Source organism: Budorcas taxicolor, chromosome 5 (genome assembly GCF_023091745.1).
Source record: "Budorcas taxicolor isolate Tak-1 chromosome 5, Takin1.1, whole genome shotgun sequence".
Lineage (NCBI taxonomy): Eukaryota > Metazoa > Chordata > Mammalia > Artiodactyla > Bovidae > Budorcas > Budorcas taxicolor.
In genome coordinates this window covers 67587813-67614402 of record NC_068914.1, presented here as the reverse complement: position 1 = coordinate 67614402, position 26590 = coordinate 67587813, and the positions used below count along the sequence as shown (strand labels likewise).

General features: G+C 34.9%; 1 protein-coding gene across 1 annotated transcript in view; it reads left to right on the top strand.

Annotated features, from left to right (window-relative positions):
* EEA1 (early endosome antigen 1) overlaps positions 1–26590 on the top strand; it is a 96740-nt gene that overhangs the window by 67277 nt on the left and 2873 nt on the right. The window contains exons 16-26 of the mRNA XM_052640534.1: positions 1697–1897; positions 3199–3312; positions 5602–5757; positions 7936–8075; positions 11506–11836; positions 12911–13012; positions 14855–15049; positions 17700–17882; positions 22702–22887; positions 24160–24291; positions 26200–26385. Coding sequence (XP_052496494.1) covers positions 1697–1897; positions 3199–3312; positions 5602–5757; positions 7936–8075; positions 11506–11836; positions 12911–13012; positions 14855–15049; positions 17700–17882; positions 22702–22887; positions 24160–24291; positions 26200–26385 — 1926 coding nt within the window. The remainder of the gene's footprint in view (positions 1–1696; positions 1898–3198; positions 3313–5601; positions 5758–7935; positions 8076–11505; positions 11837–12910; positions 13013–14854; positions 15050–17699; positions 17883–22701; positions 22888–24159; positions 24292–26199; positions 26386–26590) is intronic.

The window sequence follows — 26590 nt, the reverse complement described above, 5'->3', positions numbered from 1 at the left end:
GTTTTTAGGAGCTGCAGCTTAAAAATGATCAGAACTCAGAGAGCTTCGGAGAAGGCAATGGCACCCTGCTCCAGTACTCTTGCCAGGAAAATCTCATGGATGGAGGAGACTGGAAGGGTGCAGTTCATGGGGTCGCCAAGAGTAGGATACGACTAAGCGACTTCACTTTCACTTTTCACTTTCATGCATTGGAGTAGGAAATGGCAACCCCCTCCAGTGTTCTTGCCTGGAGAATCCCAGGGATGGGGGCGCCTGTGGACTGTCGTCTGTGGGGTCGCACAGAGTCGGACACAACTGAAGCGACAGCAGCAGCAGAGAGCTTGGAAACATTCAGGTCTTAACCAGTCAGAGAAGAAAGACACTTGGGGGGGGCATTCAGTAGAAACACCAGTAATGTCGCACTTTAGAATTAAAGCCGAATTAGCCCTAGATTAAAAGCTAGTGTACATAAGCATGGGAATGAGCCTGAAAAGGATCCAGCTGAACCACAAGTATATTAATTGCCTACTGGAGCAAAATTCGGTATTCTTTGAAAGAAGACAACAAATTTCAGACTTGTCATAACAAATAGAAAAAAAAAATTACTGGATAACACAAAGTGGAAAACATACAAGCTATAAGTAAGAGAAAAGTGATTCAGTGGAAGTAAAACCTGAAATAGAGGATAGAGTCATCAGATAAGTACTTTAACACGGCTTTTAAAATGTATGGATATAAAGAAAAATAGAAGTGGAAACAAAGAAATAGAACTTTTCAGAGGTTAAAAAAGACCTAAAATGAAAATTTCACTGAATGAATATATTAAGTGGAAAAAACAATATCAGTGACCATTAAGACAATGTAATTGAAACTGTCCACAATGAAGCCCAGAGAGACAAAAAGACTGGGGTGAAAAATGAAGAGTGCCTTAGTGACCTGTAGGATAGCAACATGTAGTCTAGGATATATGTATGTTTGTGTGTGTATGGTGTATACATGTGTGTGTGTGTGTGTGTGTGTATAATTTGTGTCAAAGAAAAATGTTTATAGAAATAATGACTGAAAAATTGTAAAGTTGATTAAAAATATGAAAGCACAGATTCAAGAAACTCATGAATTTCAACCAGAGTACCCCAAAGAAACATCAGATGAGTTGGATTTCACCTAAATTAAAAACAGATGCTCTTCAAAAGACACCATTACAAAAATAAAAGCTAAGACACAGACTGGAAGAAAACAGGTGTAGAACATATATCTGACAATTGAGAAACATCCAGAATATATAAAGAACTCCTAATAGTTAGCTGTGATTGTCTGGGGGCCAGAGATGAGTGGAGGGTATTGAGTGCATGAAGAAGCTTTTGGGGGTAGTCATAAGGTTTTCTTGCTTGTTTGTGGTGATGGTTAAATGAATGCATGTATTGATCAACTCCCCATAAACTGTGTAATTGAATTGCATAAATTACATTTAAATTATAGTTCAGTAGAGTTGGTTTTAAAAATGGTAAGAATCTCTGAATCTGATGTTGTTATGATCCTGAGAGGTTATATTTATTTATTTTTGGAAAAATGTGAATAATTTTTCTTGGAAAAAAAAAGTTGAGATAATCTATCCTAGAGTATTTTAACATTCTTATAGTACTTACATTTGGGTTTCTTCTTCATTCTTGTTATATCATTTGTGACCTTCGTAATTAGAGCCTTGCTTGTATGATAGGTAACTCAGCTAACAGAGAAGCTGAAGAATCAGTCAGAAAGCCATAAGCAAGCCCAGGAGAATTTGCATGACCAGGTGCAGGAGCAGAAGGCACATCTTAGAGCTGCACAAGACCGTGTCCTTTCCCTAGAATCCAGCGTCAGTGAATTAAATAGTCAGTTAAATGAAAGCAAGGAGAAGGTTTCCCAGCTTGATATACAGGTAATATTGCATTGTGCAACTTGTTTGTATGGATAAAACACCAGTTTTAAGCTATCACACTTAAATTGTTTTTCTCTCTGCCTCTCCATCCCCTGCCTTACTTATTAACTGAAAAAATAGAAATAGGAATTAAAGTTGTATGTGGACAGTTTGTTGAGCTTTCCTGTTTGCCTTTCTCCCTACCAGAGTTTTTTACTTTTCTCTTTTTCCATGAGGCCCTTACTACTGTTTTTGAAGTTCAAAGTAGTTTGTTATTATACCATTAGATTTCTGATGATGTTTGAATTTATTTTGACTTTGGTTTTTAAATTTTACTTTAAATGTTTGATTTAATTAAAAAAAAAAAAAACACTCAAAACTTTAGGGGATTCCCTCGTGGTCCAGTGGTTAGGACTTGATGCTTTCACTGTTGAGGCCCAGATTCAATCCCTGGTTGGGAAACTAAAATCCCTCAAGCTGCATGTGCAGCCAAAAAATATATAGTACAATTATGTATTTTAATATGTTTTCTTTCAGAGGCCAACATGGAAGCCTTGCTCAGTGAGTCAGTCACGGGGTGGGAATTAAGATATATTTCTTTCTCCATACTCATCATTGTGTTTTTATTCCAGACTACAGTAGAGAAAGTTTTAGAAACATTTCTAAGCCTTAATTTTCTTTATTTTAGGAGAATAATTCCATTAAGACCAGAAATAATACAATAACAAGTATAAGAATTTGGAAAAAAGAGGATACACCTTTATTTTTAAAACTTATTAGATGAGTTACAGATAATTCAATATGTGGATGTCCAATTTAAGAGAGAAAGTGTTTTGGTGTTCTATAGGGACATTTTTTACATTGGAGAAGGCAATGGCAACCCACTCCAGTACTCTTGCCTGGAGAATCCTATGGACGGAGGAGCACGGTAGGCTTCAGTCCATGGGGTTGCTAAGAGTCGGACACGACTGAGCAACTTCACTTTTCACTTTCATGCATTGGAGAAGGAAATGGCAACCCACTCTAGTGTTCTTGCCTGGAGAATCCCAGGGACAGAGGAGCCTGTTGGGTGCCGTCTATGGGGTCACACTGAGTCGGGCATGACTGATGTGACTTAGCAGCAGCAGCAGAACATTATTAGGAGTATTTTCCCCTATTTATTCCTGTTTGAGGGATTATCACGTACTTATTTTTTAATGTCTAAATTTTTGTTTTCTGCTGAAAGATTTCATTTTAAAAATTAATGAGAAAAGTACTTTACACTCATCAAGCAGAAACCAAGAACTAAATACAAATTAAATGAGTTGTAAATTTTGTTACAGGTTAAAGCCAAAACTGAATTATTGCTATCAGCAGAAGCAGCAAAAACTGCTCAAAGAGCAGATCTTCAGAATCATTTGGACACAGCCCAAAATGCATTACAAGATAAACAGCAGGTAGGAGAACTTGATGCAGTTTCCTATCATAAACTAATGTTTTGGTAGATAAATTAACTGGAAAAATATGTGAAAATTATACTTTAATATAATATTGTGATTGACTTGCTTATTCTCCTTAATTTCTCCTTGAGTTCAGAACCAGTGAGTGGAATATGCAGGAGTTAGACAGATGGAGATAAAATATAATCTTTGGGAATTCCCTGGCAGTGAGTGGTTAAGACTTGGTGCTTTCGTTATGGTGGCCCGGGTTCAGTCCCTGCTTGGGGAACTCATAATCCTGCAAACTATGAGGTGCAGCCAAAAAAAGAGAAGTATGTTATTTATGTTCTTGATAAAGTTCAACTTGTGCAGTTGTGGTTGAGCTTCTTAATACTGTCTTTCTCCCATAATAGAGACCTTGGTGTGATGAAATATTTACTCCTAATTTTTGAATTGTTTCTTCATCCTATTAAGTGGCAATGACTGGGAAAGAGAGACTTCACACCTGTTTTAAGTGGACAGTCAGGCGGTGACCCAGGTATACTTGCCTCTTGGCAGGAAAAGAGCAGCATGTATTCCATTTCAATTATAAGAGTTACTACTCTTTTCCTGGGGGTAGGAGTAAAAGTGGGGCTAGGAAGAATACCAGTTACTCTTCTCAACACTTCTGATAGGAAAAAGCTTCCTACTTCAGAATCCAAAGTTAAAATGCTGGTAGAGTTTTCTTACCTTTGACCAGGTAGGAATTTTAAAAATTTACTTTTTACTTGAGAAGCAATACTGGTTGTTGATCCAAAAAGTTTTATTAATAATATAGTAGTATATATCAAGTTAATGAAACCTTTCTCTATATTTACCTTTAACTGCAATCCATTTTTCTCCTTACATGGAAATTTTGCTTTTAAGTTTGGTATATATCCTTCCAGACTTCTGTAAACATTGAAGAAAAAATATGTGTGTGTATGTGTGTACACATACAGGTCTTTTTGTTTTATACAGATGGTATCACTATGTATGTTGTTCTACAACTAGGTTTTTACATTATTGCTAAACACATCTATAATGTATTTTCTAAGTACTAGGTCAGTGCCAGAAAGTATAATGGAAAAAGTATGTATAAGAGTAACCACATAAAAGTTGAAATTTTTATTTGCAAAATATTACTAGCAAAATTCTAAAGTAAGTAGCAAAATAATAGAACATTTTCTGAAATATGTCTGATGAAAGATTGATATTTTTGTTTAAAACATTTTTACATAAGAAATAAATGAATCTACCAAAAGAAGTAAAAGATCAAAACTATATTAGGAAATCTTCATATTCATTAAGAATTAATTGCAAATTAAGACAGTAATATACCCTTATTAAGATAAAGTGTTTGGGTGCATGTGTTTAACACTGGAAAGGCTAGAGATGGTACAGAAGAACAAGTCACTTCCACACGTTGCTTGCAGTTCAGCCTTTTGATGGTAATAGGGAAAGCTGGTAGGCAGTGTATTTAAGACCTTTAAGATTTTTCATATTCTTAATCTCACTTTTAGTCCTTTACCCTAGGGAAATAATCATCGTTTTAAGGATGATGTTTGCATATCTGTTGGAAAGGTTTATAGCAATCCAAGAATACAGCCGAGGGTATTTGGCTAAATAATGATCTATATGAATACAATAGAAATTTATGCAGTCATGTATAACGATAGTTCGGAAGATAATGTCACAGTTTTATGATGCTTTATTGTAAAACAAAGGAAGTTACAGTAACACTGTATGTAAACTGATATCCTTTATCTGAAAAATAGAAATAAAGAAATAGAACCTAACATACAGAAAAGTCTAGAAGGAAAGTTATCAAAACATTAATAGTATCTATGGGCAGTGGATTTCCTAATAATCTTTATTTTTTTTTTGCTCTGCAATTAGATATTCCAAATCAATTGAACAAGTATTATAATGTAATCAATGTAATTAAAAATATTATAAAAAATGGTATCTTGAACATTGAAAATATTTATAGTATAAAAGCGTTACTTTGTTATTAGCCTACTTAATATCCTGTTGTATCTTTTGGCTTCTAAAATAAGTCTTCCTAGAAAAAGTTATTGAGCTATTATGTGTATAAACATAGTATCTCAGAGTGTGTACAACTTCAGTTCAGGTCCTTTATGTTGATGGGTAAATGTAATCTCATATATATTATTAGGCTTATTTATGGTCTTTCTCAAAATACTTTATTAAAGAGTTTTCTGCTTTACTTTGAGCAAACATTTGGGCACTACAGCAAAGCAAACCTTTTAATTGTACTTTCTGTAGGAGTTAAATAAGATCACTACTCAGTTGGATCAGGTCACTGCAAAGTTGCAGGAGAAGCAAGAGCATTGCAGTCAGCTGGACAGTCATCTTAAAGCATGTAAAGAGAAGAATCTGTCTTTAGAACAGAAAACTGAAGAATTGGAAGGTCAAATCAAGGTTTGTATGAAAAACTAGCCATACTTTCTATTGCTAGAGCAATGGAAGTCGAGGATCTAGAAGGAATCCAAGGTTTTAAATCTGCAGGTGAAGGTCAGGTTGTGATTTAGAAATTATTTGTGATTTTTCATGTCTAAATTTTGAATTCCACCTTTACTTTTAATTTCTTCACTAATGGATGGCTTTGCAAATAGCAGTTACATTTATACCCTTTGGATTTTATTTCTGATTAATGTTATTAAAATTTTCACTATGGTAAACTGTTTTTCTTTAACTCAACTTCAAGTGAAAGTGTTGATTTATATTAAAGAAATTAAATAACTACATATATTAGAGAAGGATTTGACCTGAGTCCTTTGCTCTTTGAATGAGAACTACTATAAGTTAAACAAACTTCTCAAGTTACTGTATGTGAAATTTACACTGTCACAGTCAGATGAAGCACTTCTGTACAGTTGTAGAATCGTGGGCTGTGTGTATGTATACATGTGCATAGAAGAAGAAAATTACATTTACAGTTCTATTTATGGGTTCCCTTTTCTTTATGGTCAGTAATAATAGTATGACAAATTACATGGTATAATGGTTGAAAAGAACAGAAAGATTTTTTTTGTCTATTTGTTTTTAGTTGAAGGGCATGTAATGAGAATTCTGTTTGAGTATCTTTTTGTTGTTGTCGTTTAGTCACTAAGACATGTCCAACTCTCTGCAACCCCAGGGACTGCAACATACCCGGCTCCTCTGTCCTTCACTTATCTCCTGGAGTTTGCTCAAATTGATATCCGGTGCTATCTATCCATCTCATCCTCTGCCGCCCCTTCTCCTTTTGCCTACAGTCTTTCCCAGCATTAGGGTCTTTTCCAGTGAGTCAGCTTTACATATCAGGTGGCTAAAGTATTGGAACTTCAGCATCAGTCCTTCCAATGAATGTTCAGGGTTGATTTACTTTAGGATTGCCTGGTTTGATATCCTTGCAGTCCAAGGGACTCTGAAGAGTCTTCTCCAGCACCATAATTTGAAAGCATCAATTCTCTGGCACTCAGCCTTCTACATCATCCAGCTTTTCACATACATACGTGACTGCTGGAAAAACCATAGCTTTGACTATATGGACCTTTGTCGGCAAAGTGATTTCTCTGCTTTTTACACTGTCTAGGTTTGTATAGCTTTCCTTCCAACGAGCAAGCATCTTTGAATTTCATGGCTGCAGTCATTGTCTGTAGTGATTTTGGAGCCCAAGAAAATAAAATCTATCACTGCTTCCACTTTTTCCCCTTCTATTTGCCATGCAGTGATGGAACTAGATGCCATGATCTTGGTTTTCTGAATGTTGAGTTTTAAGCCAGCTTTTTCACTCTTCTCTTTTACCTTCATCAAGAGGCTATTTAGTTCCTCTTCACTTTCTGCAGTTAGAGTGATACCATCCTCATATCTGAGGTTGTTGATATTTCTCCCAGCAATCTTGATTGCAGCTTGTGATTCATCCAGCTTGGCATTTTGTATGATGTATTCTGCAAATAAGTTAAATAAACAGAGTGACAATATACAACCTGTGGTACTCCTTTCCCAGTTATAGTTATTAAGAAAATGCATTGCTTATAGACATTCAAACTATATATTCAACAATTTGATTTTGTAAATTTATAAAAATACAGTTATATGTATATATATGAGATAGAAGCCACACTGTGAAGAATAACAATCTCTAAACAAAGAGGTTATAGATGCCAAATCCGAGCTTAATTGGCTTTATATTTATGGTCAAGAGGTATTAATGAGAAGGATGACATGACAACTCCATTTTAGTTTTGAATATTTATAGTTATATCAGTGTTGTTAACTGAATATAAAAGATTATAAAGTTTAATTGGACCTTTGTTTTTTCATACTTGAGTTAATAACTTATTCAGGTAATAAATATAATTAAGTTTATTCTCTTATTCAGTTCATTTTAAAAGTTAAAACTTAGTGACTGTCTCTCATACATAAAGTCTGCTACTAGATCTTCTGAAAGATTTCAAGGTAAATGGCTCCTTTATTCAACAATGAGTTTAGAATGTGTTTTTTGTTATTAACACAAGTATCTTTGTTTGTTAACATTAGTTTGAGTATAAACTAATATTGTAATGTTTAATAGATAATTGTTGACATTAAAATGGTTTTATATTTCTGACATAGAAACTAGAAGCTGATATGCTTGAAGTTAAAGCAAGCAAGGAGCAAGCTTTGCAGGGTCTACAACAACAGAGACAGCTGAACACAGATTTAGAGCTTCGAGCCACAGAATTGAGTAAACAACTTGAAATGGAGAAAGAAACGTAAGCTAAACTACTTATGGGAGAGGATTATAAACTAAGTATTAAAATTTTCACAAGATTTCAATTTTTCTATTACAGTGTTAAAGATTTACCTTGTAAATTGCTGATATTAATGTGAATGAAAAATAAAGCCATCACAATTTGGTTTATTTAACCATCCCATTTGGATGGCTTGTATCCATTCACATTTCAGTAGACTTTGTCTTTAAAGGCCAAATATGGAGTTGACAGACTAGATCTCTGTCAAGAGGGTGAGGGTTTTTGACTGTCAGTAGTAAAGATGGAGGTTGATAGCCTGGGAAAGGTGCCTTTCAGGGAAATGAAATTAAAATCCATCAAAGTTGATGATAATTAAGTTGTTTTGCACCTTCATGGTTTCATCTTTATTTTGGGAGTGGTGACAACACATTTTTATTTTCATGTCTAGTAAATTGGGTCCTGATACTGTGAATGTCCAGATGCATTTTGTGCCTCAAATGGCATTTCTTGTGACTTGTAACATATGTAATTTCCAGTGCCTAAGTATTTGGGAGTACATCTGATGCTTTTTTTTTTTTTTAATAATTTTATTTTATTCATTTATTTTGGCTCTGTTGGATGTTCATTGCTGCATGGGCTTTCTCTAGCTGTGGCGAGCGGCGAGCGGGAGTTACTCTCTAGCTGCAGTACTCGAGTTTCTAATTGCGGTGGCTTGTCTTGTTGCGGAGCACGGACTGTAGGCTGCACGCAGGTTTGTTAGTTGGCGGTTGCAGCTCCTGGGCTCTGGAGCACTGGTGCAACATTTGTGGCACACAGGCTTAGTTGCTCAGGGGCACGTGGGATCTTCCTGGATCAAGAATCGAGCAGGCGGATTCTTTTACCACTGAGCTACCACGGAAGCCACATCTGATCCTTTGTATCACCTACTAAGTGATTCGTCACCTCTAAAAACCCAGTCATGTGACTGTAAAGATGACCTTTGAGGTGGTGGTACTTGTTCTCTTTTCTGAGGCCCCTTTGGGCCCAGTAGTTCTTTACAGTGGGAACTTTCCGTTTCTAGTAAGGATTTTTTTTTTTAAATTTTGCCTTTACCTTTTATGCAGACATCTTTTATATGGGGTCCTGCACTTTTAGAGTACTAAGAAAGGAGGACTGGGCAAACATATCTGAGATTTGACTATACCCCACCCCTGGTCACAGGACTCAGCCCAAATAATGGGGTACAGGGCTCCCCTTTCCCAAGGACCACCTATACTGCATGCAGCTCTTTCTCTCCAGTTTCCATCTTATATTTTCATTACTCTGCAGTTTGTTTTCAAATATCCTTTGTGATTTTTTTTTTTTTTTGATCTGTGGGTTACTTAGAAGTATACTGTTTACTTTTCAACTATTCAGGGTTTTTCTAGATACTGGTTTCTAATTTAATTCCATTGTGGTTATAGAACATACTCAGTAAAATTCTGACATTTCAAACTCTCTTATTTATGGCACAGTGTATGGTTTATCTTGGTTAAGTTTCCTTGTGCACATCTGTGTTTTGTTGGGTAAAGTGTTCTGTAAATATCAGTTAGGTTAAGGTGGTTGATATTGTTCTGATCCTCTGTATCTGTGCCACTGTTTTCTCTGGTGGTTTCTATCAGTTTTTGAGAAAGGAGTGTTAAGATTTCTCAGGTTATGGATTAATTTATTACTTCCTTTAGTGGCCTTTTAAAAAAATAAGTTTTACCATCACTATGCAAACCTTTATTTCTTTAGGCCTTCTTTGATTCACAGTCTTATGATTTTATAATAATTATTTACAGGAAAGTTAAGTAGCATAGTAAATATATCAAGTTCCAATTTTAGGCTTGTTTAACAGGGATTTTAACTATATTAAAATGGTCAAGTAATATTCGTACAACAGCTTTTCTGTCTAGACCTTTAAATATCAGTGAGGTACAGGATCCTGTGAATGTACTTCATATGTTTTAGCTACTTTTTTTGAAAGTAAAAGTAAGTTTCTGGGGCTAAAAGTTAGAAAATTTCAAGGTATATATGCAGTTTTGATATTAATACCCAACTTCAATTATGTGGCTGGTACATCTTTTAATAACCTTTCCTTAATATATTGAATTTATAATAAAGTACATTGGAAATAGTATACATTCTAGAAATATTACTTTGTACCTGGTTTTATTTTCATTTTAAAAAATGATTAATCTCTAATGTGTGCTTTTCTTTTGCTATATAATATGCATAATTTTATTCATTTTATGAAAACAAAGTCTTTAACTTTCTTAAGCAATATCTTCATTTCTTTATTTTTTTTAGTTTTTTTTAAAACTTTTTATTTTATATTGGGGTATAGCTGGATTAACAAAAAAATGTGAAGGGACTCAGCTGTACATATACATGTATCCATTCCCCCCATTTCCTCATTCTTGCAACTTTTCTGTTTTATAAAAAATTGAAGTATAGTAGTGTCATGTTAGTTTCAGGTTCTTGAAACTTCTTTTAATTCATTCAGGTGTAGAAAATTTATGTTAGAGGACAAATGATAAGTCTCTTAACATAATCTGCTAGGCTCTAGGATTAAAGTAAATCTTTTGTCTTTCATCCATGTTTGCTTAAACTTGTTATCATTTGTTCCCTAAAATAATTTTTCTACACCTGAATGAATTAAGAAATTTTAAGAATCTGAAACTAACATGATACTATAAATCAACTATACTTCAATTTTTAAAAAAACGGAAAAGTTGAGGAAATGAGTTAGAAAGATTTTCCTGATTGAGCTTCCCTGGAGGCTCAGACAGTAAAAAAATCTGGCTGCAATACAGGAGACCTAAATTCGATCCCTGGGTCAGGAAGATCCCCTGGAGAAGGAAATGGCAACCTATTCCAGAATTCTTGTCTGGCAAATCCTATGGACAGAGGAGCCTGGCAGGCTACAGTGCATGGGGTTGCAAGGACTCAGACAGAACTGAGTGACTGACACTTTTCATTTTTCCTGGTTATCTTATGTGTTTTGAAGTTTAGGACCTGTCAAACACCCAGTGTGTTTAATTTTTTCAAGTAAAGAGGCAAATTTCTTTGTCCTTGGGGGCAACATAATAAATCAGTTCTTTAGGATACATGGAACAGTATTTCCGGCTGTCAAAGACTAGATGGTTTGCTGTATGCCCAGGTTTCTTTGGGGATACACTGTGGTTAGATAAGACTGGATTAAGTCATGGGTTTGGATGGTCTTGGCTTTACCACTAATTTATTTGACTTGAAGAAAACCATCCTCATCTCTTAAATGACCAGATCAGATGTTCTAAGGCATTTTTTGTTTGTGTGGCTTTATGACATTAAATTATTAGTTTTACTTCTTAACTACAGAAGAAAGTTTTAATTCAATTTATTAATGTGAATGGTAGATTAGAAATGACAAATTATGCATTATTAAAGAAATTGTTTCTTAAATATTTAGAGTATATAATACAAAGTTGGATCTACAGAAGAAATCTGAAGCGCTTGAAAATACTAAGCAAATGCTTACCAAGCAAGAAGAAGAAAAAACAATCCTTAAACAAGAAATTGAAAATTTAAATCAAGATGCAAAGATGCAGCACAAGGAACTGAATGACAGGATTCAAACAGCCGTAACAGAACTACAAAAAGTGAAGATGGAGAAAGAATCTCTAGTAGCAGAGCTTTCTGCAACAAAAGAGAAATTATCAAAAGTTTCTGATTCTTTGAAGAACTCCAAAAGTGAATTTGAAAAAGAAAATCAGAAGGGAAAAGCTGTTATATTAGATCTGGTTAGTTGTTTATGTTTATTTTCTTAGGTAGAAATGATTTTTATTTAAAACATGCTGCCTTTTCTGCTTAATTCACTGTTGATTTGTCACCTTGCGTTTAAATGATCTTAAGTGTTGTTATGAGAAAAGGAGTGGAGATTACTTAACCTGAGAAAAAGATATTGGTGCTTGTGTGTATAATTTTCCAGTGGCCCAGAAAGTTTTCAGTTGAATCTATATTCTTTCTCTGTTGAGGACCCGATGCTAGATTTGGGGAGGACTGCAGCACGTTTGTCCTTTGGGACACGTCTGCAGAGAATATAGCTACTAATTGAAATGTTTTTCACCTGACTGTAAAAAAAAAGAAAGAAGACCAGAAAGATCTTAATGACTTCTAACTCTGGTGCTATAAACTTTCTGATTCTTTATTCAATTTTCTAAAACTCTAGATAATACCATGTCTTAGAGATATTGTAAACAATATTTAAACTATAGAGAAAAACATCTTGAGTCTCAGGAAATACTTATAGGGCAATGTATCTTCAGAAATATTTTAACCCCGAATAACATGGAATAACAGCAAAAGTAAAATTCTTTTGTTCTTAGTATGAAAGTCAGTGAAAGTGTTGAGGAGCATGAAAAGCATGATTTTCATATGTTACTTTTATGTTCTGTTTGGAAAAAATATCTGTATATCTTCCCTCTTAAGTTATATGGGATTATTTTATTGTTTCCATACTTTAAAAAATTTCCCTCCATTTTTTTGAAGCCCATTATTCTACTTTTAAAATAGCATAAGTTAGTTAATTGTGTAACATAAAAATGTGGTTTCCAAAAGTATTCTAAAATCTTGTCTAAATATTATTGAAAGTATTTATTGTGACTATTGGTTGATAATAGAAACTCTTAGCCTCTCTCCCCATTTACTGCTATAATATTTGCCTGTTTTTATTACTGACATGAATGATTCTATCCCATCTTAAATCATCAATGATTCTAGTTTATTTCCTTTTGTGGATCTTACTAAGCTTATAAACCTAAATTCTTAAATTTACTACAAATATTTTCTGCATAATGTAGTTTCCACTTTTTTAGGAGAAAACCTGCAAAGAATTAAAACATCAGCTTCAAGTACAGACAGAAAGCCTGCACAAGGAACAGAATGAAATGAAAAAGTCACTTGAAAAAGAAAAGGAGGTAAGATTTTCTATAACAGAAATATGTAAAGCATAATAAGGTTTTATATTTTCAAAATATTTTCACAGTAGATTCTTAAGTCAAAGGGTTTATTTCCTTTGTGTTCTACCAACTGCTAAAAAGATTTAAGCTAAATTATAATAAAATGCCCAAAATAAAGGATTATAATAATAAAATAATAATAAATAACTAGAGTTATTTAATTATCAAAGTTAAGGAGCATTAGTATGGATAAAAAACAGTCTTCATAGATTTTCCATAGAAATGACATTTAAGTACTCTTTATTTGACATTTATGTTAATGGAATATTTGATAATGGCTATATAACAAGTGATTGTTATATAATCACAATTAAGTTTATATTGTTATATAATAATCACAATTAAGTGATTGTTCTGTGGTTAATGCTTCTATTGTTCTCCATCAAAACAAATGAGTAAATAAATGGATATAATATATATTATTATTATTCTCTGAAGACATAACCTCTAGCAGCTAGAGTCTAGGCATGTAGCTTTCTAGAGGTCTGATTTGATAAAGCAGCAAAGCATCATCCCAACAAGTCTTCAGTGTGATTATGTTCTGGCTGTTGGTTGAAAGAAGACATCTGTGCTGTATATGCCAGTCACAGTGGCAAAATTATGGTGATTTAGTGCCCAGGCTGTAAATCCAGATTGTCCAAATTTATATCCTAACTGTGCCAGTTATTAGCTATGCTGTCTTGACTTCTCTCAGGCAGATGACTCATCTCTCTGTGCTCCAGTTTCCTCAGCGGTAAGATGGGGCTGATAGTAGAATCTGTGTCATAGCATTACTGTGAGAAATAAATGGGTTAATGCATATCAGAGTGCTTAGAATACAAATTGTAACCAAATAAATGGTCAGGGGTTAGCTATTACTTTATCATTGGTTATCATAACAATCATCAGTATTGTCAACACTACTTGACTCCTGTTTTGCATGAAATATTTCCCTTTGTATTGGCGATAAGCTGAAACATCCATATACATAGCACTGAAACTTTGCAAAATTAACTTTGAGTGGTCAATTGCTCACAATAGGTCTTTAATGAAATATGCATAAAACATGAAAATACGACTTTGGTTGGAAGGATGAGACTTAGTTTAGTTCACCTTGGCCACAGAAGGACCTCAGTGTGACTTCTATATGATAATTAATTTTGAACAGAAATGTATCCTAATAAATTATGAAAACAGGTAGTAGCAAAATATGCCTCAGAGCTCTAAATGAGGACATGATTGTGTGGCTTAGATATTAAAGATGTTTGCCAAAGTTATTTTGGTTTTATCATAGTTAATATGAAGTTGTCCTTTCTGATTCACTTTGGCTAGCAGACTCAGTTAGCATTTTTAAATTTTTATTTTACTTTTTTGGCCCCAGTGTGCTGCTTGCAGGGATCTTGAACCCAGGCCTGGCAGTGAAAGTGCTGAGTCCTGACCACTGGGCCACCAGGGAATTCAGTTAGCATTTTGAGAATATTCAAGACAGTAGACATTTCAGCAATCTAAAGATGGTTGATTTTCCCTTTTCTATGATATAAGAGAATACCAATCCTGTGCCTTTGCAAGCTGTATCTCAATGTATAAGTTGAAAAGGAAGGCAAGATTAAACAAATAGCGATCAGTCCATAGTCTGATCCAGTAGTGAATAGTGTCAGTTATGGAAGCTCCATGAGGGCAGGGATTTTTCGTTTTGGTTTACTACTGAATATTTGTATCAACAGACTCAGTAGTTTCTGCTTAGAGTAGTGCTTAATAGGTACTCAATAAATGTGTGCTGAGTGGAGAAATGAATGCTGAATAGATTGTATCTTCTTTTAGACTTCTCATCAGTTGAAGTTGGAGCTCAGTTCCATGCAGGGACAAGTCATACAGGCCCAGAATAGCTTAAAACAAAAGGAAAAAGAAGAACAACAGCTTCAGAGTAACATAAATGAGCTAAAGCATTTGACTGAACAGAAGAGAAAGCAAATTGAAACACTCCAAGGAGAAGTTAAAATTGCTGTTTCACAGAAGGTAATGATATGATATTTGTTTACTTTTTATGGGAAGAAAAACTTTGAAGTTAAAATAACCATATGATAGTTAACACAAATGAGTTGCAACAAAGAAAATTTTACATATGTGCCCAAATTTTCTTTAAAAGTATAATGCACTTAATTATATGATTAAATATCTGTCTAGATTGCCATTCCCTATAACCATGTTGTTAGACACTTATTTAAAATCTTAGCACTAATCATTTGTCTGATAGACCTAAAACTGCCTTTTTGTAAAATAACATGTAACTAACAACGTTAGGAGAATAATTCATACACCATTTATAGTGTATTAGAAAGTTTTAAGGAGTTGAAAAATGTTATTCTTATTAATGGAAATAACCAAGAATAAAAATCACAGATACTTAAATATTCAGTAGTATAGGTTTCATATAGTTTTTTTAACTTGTATCATAATGGTTTGTTTCCAAACCTATGCTAATTTATTATTAAACATCTGTCTTTCATTCTTAAGTATGTTTTAATACTTGTCCAGAACAAGAGTTGATAAAAGTGGATTGAGCTTAATATTTGAACAAAAGGAGGTTTTTCCCAGTGTTGATATGTGCATATTAATTCATCTAGGGAGAAGAAAGATATAATATCCCTAGCATGTGAAACAAAGTATATCATGATATTAATAGTTGGCTTGTCACATTACTAGAGGGAAAAAAGAAACCCACAGATACATATTTTATGTTGATCACTTTTTATAATGATTATTATGGCCACTTTACAAAAGAGTAATTTTCTTATAACACAAACAAGAGTAGACAGATTTGTCTATCCTTTTTTTATGTGTGTTATCATATATATAATCATACATCAGGATGTAATTATCACAGTGTGTATTTTGTTCTATGATTTGGCATCTTGAGGTCATTTTTCCCCCCAAATCTAGTAGCCTCATATTCAAGTTTTCCTTAGATCTTCATTTTTTTATCATGATTTAGTAAATTTTAAAAAAAAGCCAACAACTATTTTTAGTACATTTTCTTTTTTATTTAATTATTATAGTAAGATTGCTTCCAGATTTATAATTAATGTATTTTGCCAATACTGTGCATGGCTTTATTAAATGGTGGTTCAGTCGGTAAAGAATGCGCCTGCAGTGTGGGTGGAAAGATCCCCTGGAGGGGAGGACATGGCAACCCACTCCAGTATTCTTGTCTGGAGAATCCTCGTGGATGGAGGAGCCTGGTGGGCTGCAGTCCGTGAGGTTGCAAAGTCGGACACAACTGAGCGACAGCACATTAAATAACATCTTAAGGATTTTGAGATTTAGAGGAAATGCTTTTATTGGTAGTTGTCTTGTGTGGGACTGTTATAATGAAAATACCACGGACTAGATGGCTTAAATAATAAGCATCTATTTCTCATAGTTCTGGAGACTGGAGAGTTGAAGATCAAGGCACCTGGCATATTGAGTGTCTGGTGAGGGCCCACTTTCTGGCTTGTAGACAGCTGTCTTCTTGTTGTATCCTTATATGACTGAGAGATTGCATTTCTTCTTGTAAGGCCACTAATCCCATTCATGAGGGCTCTACCTTAATTACTGCCAAAGACCCCTACATGCAAATGCCATCACATTTGATCTAGGCTTCAACTTGAATTTTTGGGAGTCACAAATATTCATAGCAGTAGTTACTTTGTATTAGTATATAGATGCTAGAAAAAGGAACACCTTTAACTCAGGGAAGACATTTTGGGGGAGTATTGAGTGGATAGGCAGTCTCTGTAAATTAGACTTGGAATTTGGAGTACCTAGAGAATCATTGAAAGGCAATAATAATTTGATTTTATTGAGGAGTAGTGGGGAAAGAAGATACATTTTAGAGCCAGGTAAATCTGAATTCAAATTCTATGTAACACACATCAGGTTTATAGTCACAGGAAAGGGATCCATCTTTTGAGCTTAAAGAAAACGAGGTCATGGAGTTGTAAAGACTGAGATAATGTATTTAAAGTACCCAGTAGTGTGCCCAGTGCCATGTAGAAGCTAAATAATTGTTGGTGTTATATATAAGTATAGCTGACTATGATCGAGGAGTGTCAGTGTGCATGGTTGACCGTACAGTGATGGTCTATAGAAATTTTTCCCTGGGCCACAGTGAAATAGGAAAAAGAATACATATACCTACAGTTTTTAATGTGATTGAGTCGCAAATAAAGGATTCAGCAAGGCTGTAAGTCATCAGTTCCTGTGCTAGGAAACCTGATGTGGGAACACATGAATAGGCTATGGCCCCTGTTCTCACAGCCTGTATAATTTAATGAGGAAGCAGATACCTAAAGAAAACTGTAATAAAAAGGAGAGTGAGGAAAAATTAGAACTCCGTGGGAATTTTGACTTGTTTTCTAGAGGAGCTAGCATTTGAACTATGTCTTTGAAGATTATTATAATGCTGAAAGGTTAAAAAAGGAGGGAATTAGATATTTAAAAGGAGAGTAAACAATATTAGCAAAGTTTACAAAGCTTAAATGTCATTATAGAAGATTTGCTGTTGGAATACACGGTAAGTGGAGAAGTGAGGAGAGAGAAGGCTGTAGAATTGGATGAAGTCATTCTGTCTTTGTAACCTGTTTTTGGCACGCATACTAGTTTAAGTAACTGTTGTATGTTTCAGACAGAACTTGAGAATAAACTACAGCACCAGTCAGTGCAAGCGGCACAGGAACTTGCAGCAGAGAAACAAAAAATGTCAGTGTTACAAAACACCTGTGAAAAAAGTCAGGAAGATCTGAAACAGCTTCAGTCTGATTTCTATGGGAAGGAATCTGAACTACTTGCCACAAGGCAGGATCTTAAGGTATAGTGAATTATGTCGTAAAAACCAATAAACTTGTTTATAGACATTCATTAAAGGATTGATTTGAACCCAAATGGGCATTAAAAGTCTTAGTATTTGTGAAATATCATGCTTGTTTATTATTATTATTTTTGGAGAAACATGCTTTTAAAAATTATTTTATATGATAAAATATATAGTATATATAGATATTTAAAAATAACATCTTTAATAGTGAAATAATTCGGAAATATGGTAGTTGCTACTTTAGCTTATCTAAGGACTTTGCTGCCTTTATTTAAAAAAAAAAATGAACTGCTGTTAGAAAATCTGAGTTTTAAATGTAAACCACTTGTGAAAATGCAAGCAGATTCAATATTGACTTTGTCAACTTCCCAAGCATAATATTAAAATTAGATTATAGCTCAAAATAAACTTAAATTATCTAAACATATATGGATACTTTGTCCTTGGCAGTACTGTTGGATTAGATGAAGTATCATTTTTACTAAAATGATGGATATACAAAAAGGGTAAATAATTTTTATGTAGCATTATCAGTTGTCTAAGGGAAATGGAACATTTGTATTCTCTCACAGAAGGTTTAACAAGTTCTTTTTTTTTTGCCACAGTGAAATTAGTATGCCTTTCGATTTTTTTCTTGTGTCTGGATTTTTGTTTTTTGCTTAATTTAAAATGCTTTATTGAAAAATTCCATTGAAAATCACAGAATATTTTTATATATAGTATATAAATACACGATGTCGATACTTTATTCATAGGCTCCTATAGGGAAGGCTTTATGAAGGAGGGAGAACTTGCCCTGACCCTGAAAGATAAGAACTTGAATACAGAAGATCAGTGAACTGAGAAAGATCAGTTCACTCCGGAGACACTGAGAAAGGGAGTAGCGGGGGGATCCAGCAAAGCCAGGAGGCAGTCACCATAATTGACCTGTGTTTGGAAATTAAAATTAAAAGGACTGGGATTAAATTGTGTGGTACCTTAGATGCCTAGCAAAGGTGACTGACTGGACTTTATGTTGGGTTGGAGGTAGCAGGGAATGAAGAGTCTAAGCAGAGGAGTAAAAGGAAGTGGACATATACTTAACCTGGAAGTGGTTTACAGACAGCTTGGTTTGGATCTGGTGTAAACTAGTGCTGGGAGGATTAATTAAGAGGCTGTCTCCCTTTCTTCCTCTTAACTCCAGTAATCTAGCTGTGAGCTGATTAGGACTGGAGTTAAAGAAGATGGAACAGAAGAGATTAATTGGAGAGAGAAGATGAAACAAAAGGGGTGAAAAATATAGAGGGCAAGGGAGTGGAGGAATCAGTGGTAACAAGCCTCAGTCTGATTTCTATGGGAAGGAATCTGAACTACCTGCCACAAGGCAGGACCTTACAAAGCAACAAAGCACTGATCTGACAAAGCGACAGGAGATTGGGGAAGAATTCCCACGGGGCCAAACAGTGGGTATTTATATGTCTGTATTTATATATGAAGTTCAAAATTAGCAAGTTTTTTTTTAAATACCACCTGACATTTAGAAAGCATCTTACTTATTATATTCTCTTTATTTATTTATTTTTCCCTTTACAACACTATTTAAAGTCAGGGAAGGTTGTTGAAAAGTTTGGACTTCATCCTGGCGGCAGGAGGGAGTCACTGAAAAGATTTGCTCGGGTTTGCATCTTAAGCCAATGTGGCTGAATGTGGGGATGAGAGAGGAGGCTGCGGTAGTGCAAGTGCAGATGATGCTGGCTTGGGCTGGTGGAGTAAGGATGGACAGTGTGAATGAATTGGGTGGACATTTAGGTGAAAGAGAAGTTGCAGCCTAATGACTGATTTAAAAATCTTTAGAGACTCAGATCTTTCAGATCAGTATTTTTTCATTAAGCCAACAATTATTTTTATTATGCTTGAAAGCTATAAAATCATGTTCTAATTTCATACATGAAAGAAAATTTCAAATGTAAACATGGGTAAGAGAAAGACAGGGATAAGGCTGCTGTGGAGTTTAAACGACTGTTGAGAGGCTGTGGATAGACACTCTGTACCAAAGCTTTCTTTTGCAGATGAAACTGAGGTCCCCCCCTTGGTTGCTGACAGGCCTAGTGTTTGCACAGTAACAGAACCATGACTGGATCTCAGCTCTTCAGACCTTTATTCTTTTACCATCATTTCACTAGAAATTTTTTTCATATGATAGGATATCGACAGATTTTATGCTAATCCTTCCAAAATGGCATCTGAACTATTAAAAATCCTCAGAAAGTTCAAGTGATATTTACAGGCCAAAATAAGGGATCTGCCATTCTTTTTCTTTTGCTTCAGTGATTATTAAATGATCTTGTGTAAAAGAGAGAAAGGGAGAGGGTCAGAACCTTGTAACGTGACACCTAATCAAGACTGCCATCTGTGGGCTGATGGTGTTTGCCAAGACACCAGTAGAATGGAAGCCAAGCTGGCTTGAGCTATGCCTTTAGCCCCATCTGCTGGATTATTTATGAAGTACCAAAGTTTGTTGACTGGATATTTTAAATTGGCTTTGCTGGGTGCTATTCTTTGATGTTCAGGAAAGGTAGAAGTGGAGTTTAACTAAAATTTGCACCCTCAGTGAAGTGAAAACTCTAGGATAAAAAGTTCACAATTAAGTATAAATCTTCTTAGCATAGTACTATTCGTCGTGTCATTTCACCCAGGCGTCAAGAAAACGTAATAACTAAAAATTTGTAAAGGTTTATGTTGAAAGAAAAAAAGGGAAAAATTGTTAAACAGACAGAAAAAACACCACCTACCATGGAACAGTGCAGAAAACGTTTTTTTGCTGCACTGAATTGGGGTATTCAGGATCAGGGTGGTGCTTGATCTGCTTAGGGATTTGGTTATTCCAGTGGCAGTGGGTGAGTTAAAGATAACCCCAGTAAACCATGATAGTGAGAGGGAGTTCTCCAAGGGAAAAGAGGCTAAGCAGATGAAAATAGTGTAGTCTGCAGCAGAGAAGATAAAAGGAGTGTTTAAAATGGCAGTGTACTGCTGAATGTCATAGATGAATATCCAGAGGCAAGTAGAACAGTATGTCTTGGCTCAGAAAAGAGTAGTGCAGATTTTTAGCTTGACTTTAGTCATTAGGATTCTGTGAGTTCCAAATTTTATAGGCTGTTATTTAGAACACGGGCATTTTGGAATTCTTGTGCTTTTAGGCTCTAGCAAGAATTGATATTCCTTAACACTAGATCAGGACCTAATTACAGTTGTGTAGACCTTATTGGCTAGGCTTTGACAAATTTTATTTTTTCCCCTGAAAACACTGTTACCCTTTGTGATGCTTAAAGTCAGTTCCCATATGCCCGTGGAACTTTCTTTAAACATTCCACAGAGAACATTCACATTCATTTTTCTGTGCATCTGGCACACTGCAGATGCCTGTACAACTTTGATTTTACACTCTGGCTCTGTTTTCCAGGCTACATGGTCAGCTTCTTTCAGGGCCATCTTTCACTGTCCTGTCTACCTTAGTAGTATATTCAATTAATGCTTAGCTGCTGGATTAGTAAAGAAAGAACTAGTGACTTTAGGTCTTTCCCCAAAAGGAAGCGTTACGGTTCTTAGTGTTCTACTGGAAGCTATTGAAATGGAAATTTAATTAGAAAAGACTTCTGAACTATTTCTAAGGAATAATCTCTTTCAGGAAGGTTAAGTCCTTTAAATAAGGTTTTCATTCGTTTTTCATCTATCCTTTATTGAATGCTTTTTTCCCAAAACTTTTAATTTTGTTTTGGAGACTAGCCTATTAATAATGTCGTGATAGTTTCAGGTGGACAGCAAAGTGACCCAGCCATTGTTCAGTTGTGTCTGACTCTTTGCGACCCCATGGACTGCAGTACGTCAGGCCTCCCTGTCCATCACCAACTCCCGGAGCTTGTTCAAACTCATGTCTATCGAGTCGGTGATGCCATCCAACCATCTCATCCTCTGTCGTCCCTTTCTCCTCCTGCCTTCAATCTTTCCCAGCATCACGGTCTTTTCTAGTGAGTCGACTCTTCACGTCAGGTGGCTATTGAATACTTACTATAGCCAACCTTAGACAACAGTGATTCCTCCTGAATTATATCTTCTGCCTTTTTTTCAAAGAAACTATATCTCCAAGATAAGAAAGATAAGTTTTTTCTAGATGGCAAAGAACATCTTAGAATTATTTCCCTTAGCAGCTGAGAGTGGCAAAGTTCTGCCATTTTCCATTCCCCACCTGTTACCACAACTACCCCCAAATCAAAACCTAGTATGTCAAAAAACTTGTTCTTTTCCCCAGCTTCACCTTCTTGAAATATCTGGGCCTTCATACAGTTGCTAACTATGGACTATGTTAACCGACAGTGCTACTTATACCACAGTGGATGGGCTAATGGCCTTGTCAGAAGTAGAGCCTCTGATGTCTGGTTGACTTTCCTATTTTAGTTCACTTGATCAGATTGGCGATTTAAAATACATTTTCCTCCCAAGATAAAAAAGCTTATCTATTAAATAAAGCTTTTGGTATGCCAAAGGTTATCATAGATCCTACAAAATATGTATGTATATGTAATCTTTGTAACTCTTTTTAAATTGCTTTTTTTTTTTCATGTCTCTCCATATATCTAACTATGTTCTTTGAGTGTTTGATATGGTTCCTACTTATTTGGTATTCTTTGTATCACTTAGCCAGTAAATACTTACATATCATTTTTAAAGTATTTCTTTCCATTATGTTTATGCATAACTATCATGTATATTAACCATTATGTTTCTGTTGAAATTTACTAAAAATTACATAATAATTTGGTGAAATTGTTTTTATAAGTCTGTAGAAGAGAAGCTTTCTCTAGCACAGGAGGATTTGATATCAAACAGAAATCAAATTGGAAACCAAAATAAATTGATTCAAGAACTGAAGACCACCAAGACTACTTTGGAGCAAGATTTAGCAAAGAGCGAACAGCAGTTGAAGGAACAGAATAAAGCACTACAAGATATGCAAAAAGAAAAGGTATTTTATTTTCTGACTAAATCTAGAATCTTAGAGTTACAGTGGGTATAGAGATCTAGTCACATCTCTCATCCAATAGAGGCATCACCTTTATTTTTAGTAGCTCTCTCAGATGGACTTCTAGTTTCTTATAAAAGACTTTTGGTGATTGGAATTCTAATGCTAGGAAGTTCCTTGTCATTTCTGTCCATCTTCTTACTGCTTTTTAAGTTTTACAAACAAATCTGATTTCTTACATGATAGGCCCTGGGTTATTCAACAGATATTATAATCCCTCAACTATTTCTCATGTAACATGTTATCCTCTGGATTTATTAATGAGGTAATAAAAGGTCTAGGAATAATTCTTAAGCTTGTTAAAAATTCTTGAAATTAAGAAACAATTTTTTCTAAGAGGAAGTAGGGATGTATTTTGTATAAATGATGCTAGGTTATGAAGTTGAAAGGACTGTAATATGCCTAGTACATTTAAAGAGCAGTTAAAATTGTATATGAAAGGGAAATTCAGATTCTAGGAAACATTTTATTTTTGGTTTCATAATTGAAATCATATATTTCCATCAACTGATATATTCTGAAGTGTACAATTCCTGAAGTTCTTGCTATATCTTAATTATGCAGTTCCTTTTTTTTTTTTTTTGGCCATACCAAAAAAAACCTGGGCTCTCAACAGTGAGAGAGTGGAGTCCTAATCACTGGACCACCAGGGAATTCCCTCTGAATTATCTTTAATTTAAAAATTGGAGGGGAAAAAATAGGGGAATATTTTTGTGGTGATGGCACTGCTGAAGCTGGAATGAAATTTATAATTGGTGCCTCAAGTTAGAAAATTCTGACAGAACTGTATAGTTTAGAGGCCTTTAATTACAAGGGTTTTAAATCAGGTAGATCTTGTTTTTTTATTTTACTTCTATATATCTTCTCTAAGTCTTTGTTCCTTGCCTAAAAAATGAGAATTAAAAAGAGCTACCTGGTATAGAGATTAAGTTAGATGATGTATAATATTCCTCCCTAGGTGCCTTATATAAAGACAGTGATATAAAGATAATAAGGGTAAGATGGTAGTTTTGGCTACACTTTAGCCAAACAGTTTTACAGTATTAACTGTTTAATCCTTTATAACAGTCATATTGTTGTATAAATAAGGACACAGAGACATAAGTAATTTGCTCAACTTAGGTAGAAAGGGGCGATGACAGTCATAAATAGAAGCAATTATTTTTGTTACATTAAGTATTTACTTTAAAATTCTATAAATCATTTTTTCTATAGTCACTAAAAGAAAAAGAACTAGTAAATGAAAAATCTAAATTGGCAGAGACAGAGGAAATTAAGTGTAGACAAGAAAAAGAAATTGCTAAATTGAGTGAAGAACTCAAGTCTCACAAGCAGGAAAGCATAAAGGTATGTGAAGATTGTTTTTCCTTTTGTATTATATTAGTGTTGTTAATGTTATATTAATGTTATTAATGTTAATATTATATTAGTATTGTTAATAAAGTGCAGATGACACCACCCCTTTGGCAGAAAGTGAAGAACTAAAGAACCTCTTGATGAAAGTGAAAGGAGAGAGTGAAAAAGTTGGCTTAAAGCTCAGCATTCAGAAAACTAAGATCATGGCATCCAGTCCCATCACTTCATGGCAAATAGATGGGGAAACAGTGGAAACAGTGTCAGACTTTATTTCTGGGGGCTCCAAAATCACTGCAGATAGTGATTGCAGCCAGGAAATTAAAAGACACTTACTCCTTGGAAGGAAAGTTATGACCAACCTAGACAGCATATATTCAAAAGCAGAGACATTACTTTACCAACAAAGGTCCGTCTAGTCAAGGCTATGGTTTTTCCAGTGGTCATGTATGGATGTGAGAGTTGCACTGTGAAGAAAGCTGAGTGCTGAAGAATTGATGCTTTTGAACTGTGGTGTTGGAGAAGACTCTTGAGAGTCCCTTGGACTGCAAGCAGATCCAGCCGGTCCATCTTAAAGGAGATTAGTCCTGGTATTCTTTGTAGGGAGTGTTGTTGAAGCTGAAACTCCAATACTTTGGCCACCTGGTGTGGAGGGCTGACATTTGAAAAGACCCTGATGCTGGGAAAGATTGAAGGCGGGAGGAGAAGGGGACGACAGAGGATGAGATGGTTGGATGGCATCACCAACTCGATGGACATGGGTTTGGGTGGACTCTGGGAGTTGGTGATGGACAGGGAGGCCTGGCGTGCTGCAGTTAATGCGGCCGCAGAGAGTCAGACATGACTGAGCGACTGAACTGAACTGAGTGTTGTTAAAGAGATACTTGTGTGTGTGTGTGTGTGTGTGTTTATGTGTGTAGAAATATATCTTATATACATATATACACACATACAGGCTATATTTATGTTTCTTTAGAACATAGTATGTGCCAGGCACGTTTTTTTTTTAATTGGAAGATAACTGCCCTAGAGTATGGTGCTGGTTTCTGCCATACACCAACATGAATCAGCCACAGGCATACACATTGTTGTTTTTGACAAATACTCCTGCTCTCACAGTGTTTTTATGTTGTAGTGTCTATACACATGTTGAAACTGTGTTAACTTTGCTTTCAGATTATTGAATAGAGCAAAGTAACCCCCAAAGTTTAAATTTTGTTGAGATGATAATCGAGAGAGCTATCCTTTAAGCCTACAGATAAAAACTTCAAAATATATGAGTTTAGGATCAGGATTTTAAGGGATTCTGTTTTTTAAATTGTTTTTCTTCTTAAACTCCTTTAATCTGTTATTTAGAACATTTTTATTAGCATTAGCATGGCTGGCGTGCCACTTAAAGAAACTGAATTGCTTATAAGTTGCTTTTAAAATGTTACTCATTTTCATAGAGAAGGGTTAGATTTTTCTCAGGTGGTCTCATAATACCTCTTGTGTCTATCAATATACTTGCCATTTTACTTTATAATTATCTCTCTATATCATGTTCTTCTAGACTGACTTCTTAAAATCAGGGAATGTATATAATTTATCTTTTATGTATATCCCTAGAACCTATCAGTGTGTGATACCTAAATGTTGACAAATAAATGCTTATGAAATGAAGAAAGAGAAAGTAGGGGGTAGAAAATTTTCATATCATTTAATCAAAACATGCATTGCAAAAGCATCAGCCGAATTTGATTGTTGAGCAGCAAATACATAATCTTGCACCTTTTTAACTGTTTGAAATACTGAACTTTAAGAATTTCATAAGAGTCTAAAACTGATTGTTTGTAATAAGCTGTATAAATTTCAGCTTTTTAACCATAAAGGATTATTTATTTTGGTCTTACTTTTTCATAGGAAATAACAAATCTCAAGGATGCCAAACAGCTGTTGATTCAGCAGAAATTAGAGCTTCAAGGGAAAGTAGATTCCCTGAAGGCAACCCTTGAACAGGAGAAGAAAACCCAGCAAATGCTAAAAGAGCAGATGAAAAAGGAAGAAGATGAGCTGAAGAAAGAGTTTATGGAAAAGGAAGCTAAACTGGTAAGTTAATGGTGGGAGGTGTGTTTTGCAATTGATTTTGTAAATTAATCCATTGAGAGGATTTTTCTACATAAAAGTTATGTTGGCTTCTGCCAGTACAGCAACAGGAGTCAGAATGGCCATCATCAAAAAATCTACAGTCAATGCTGGAGAGGGCGTGGAGAAAAGGGAACCCTCTTACACTGTTGGTGGGAATGTAAACTGA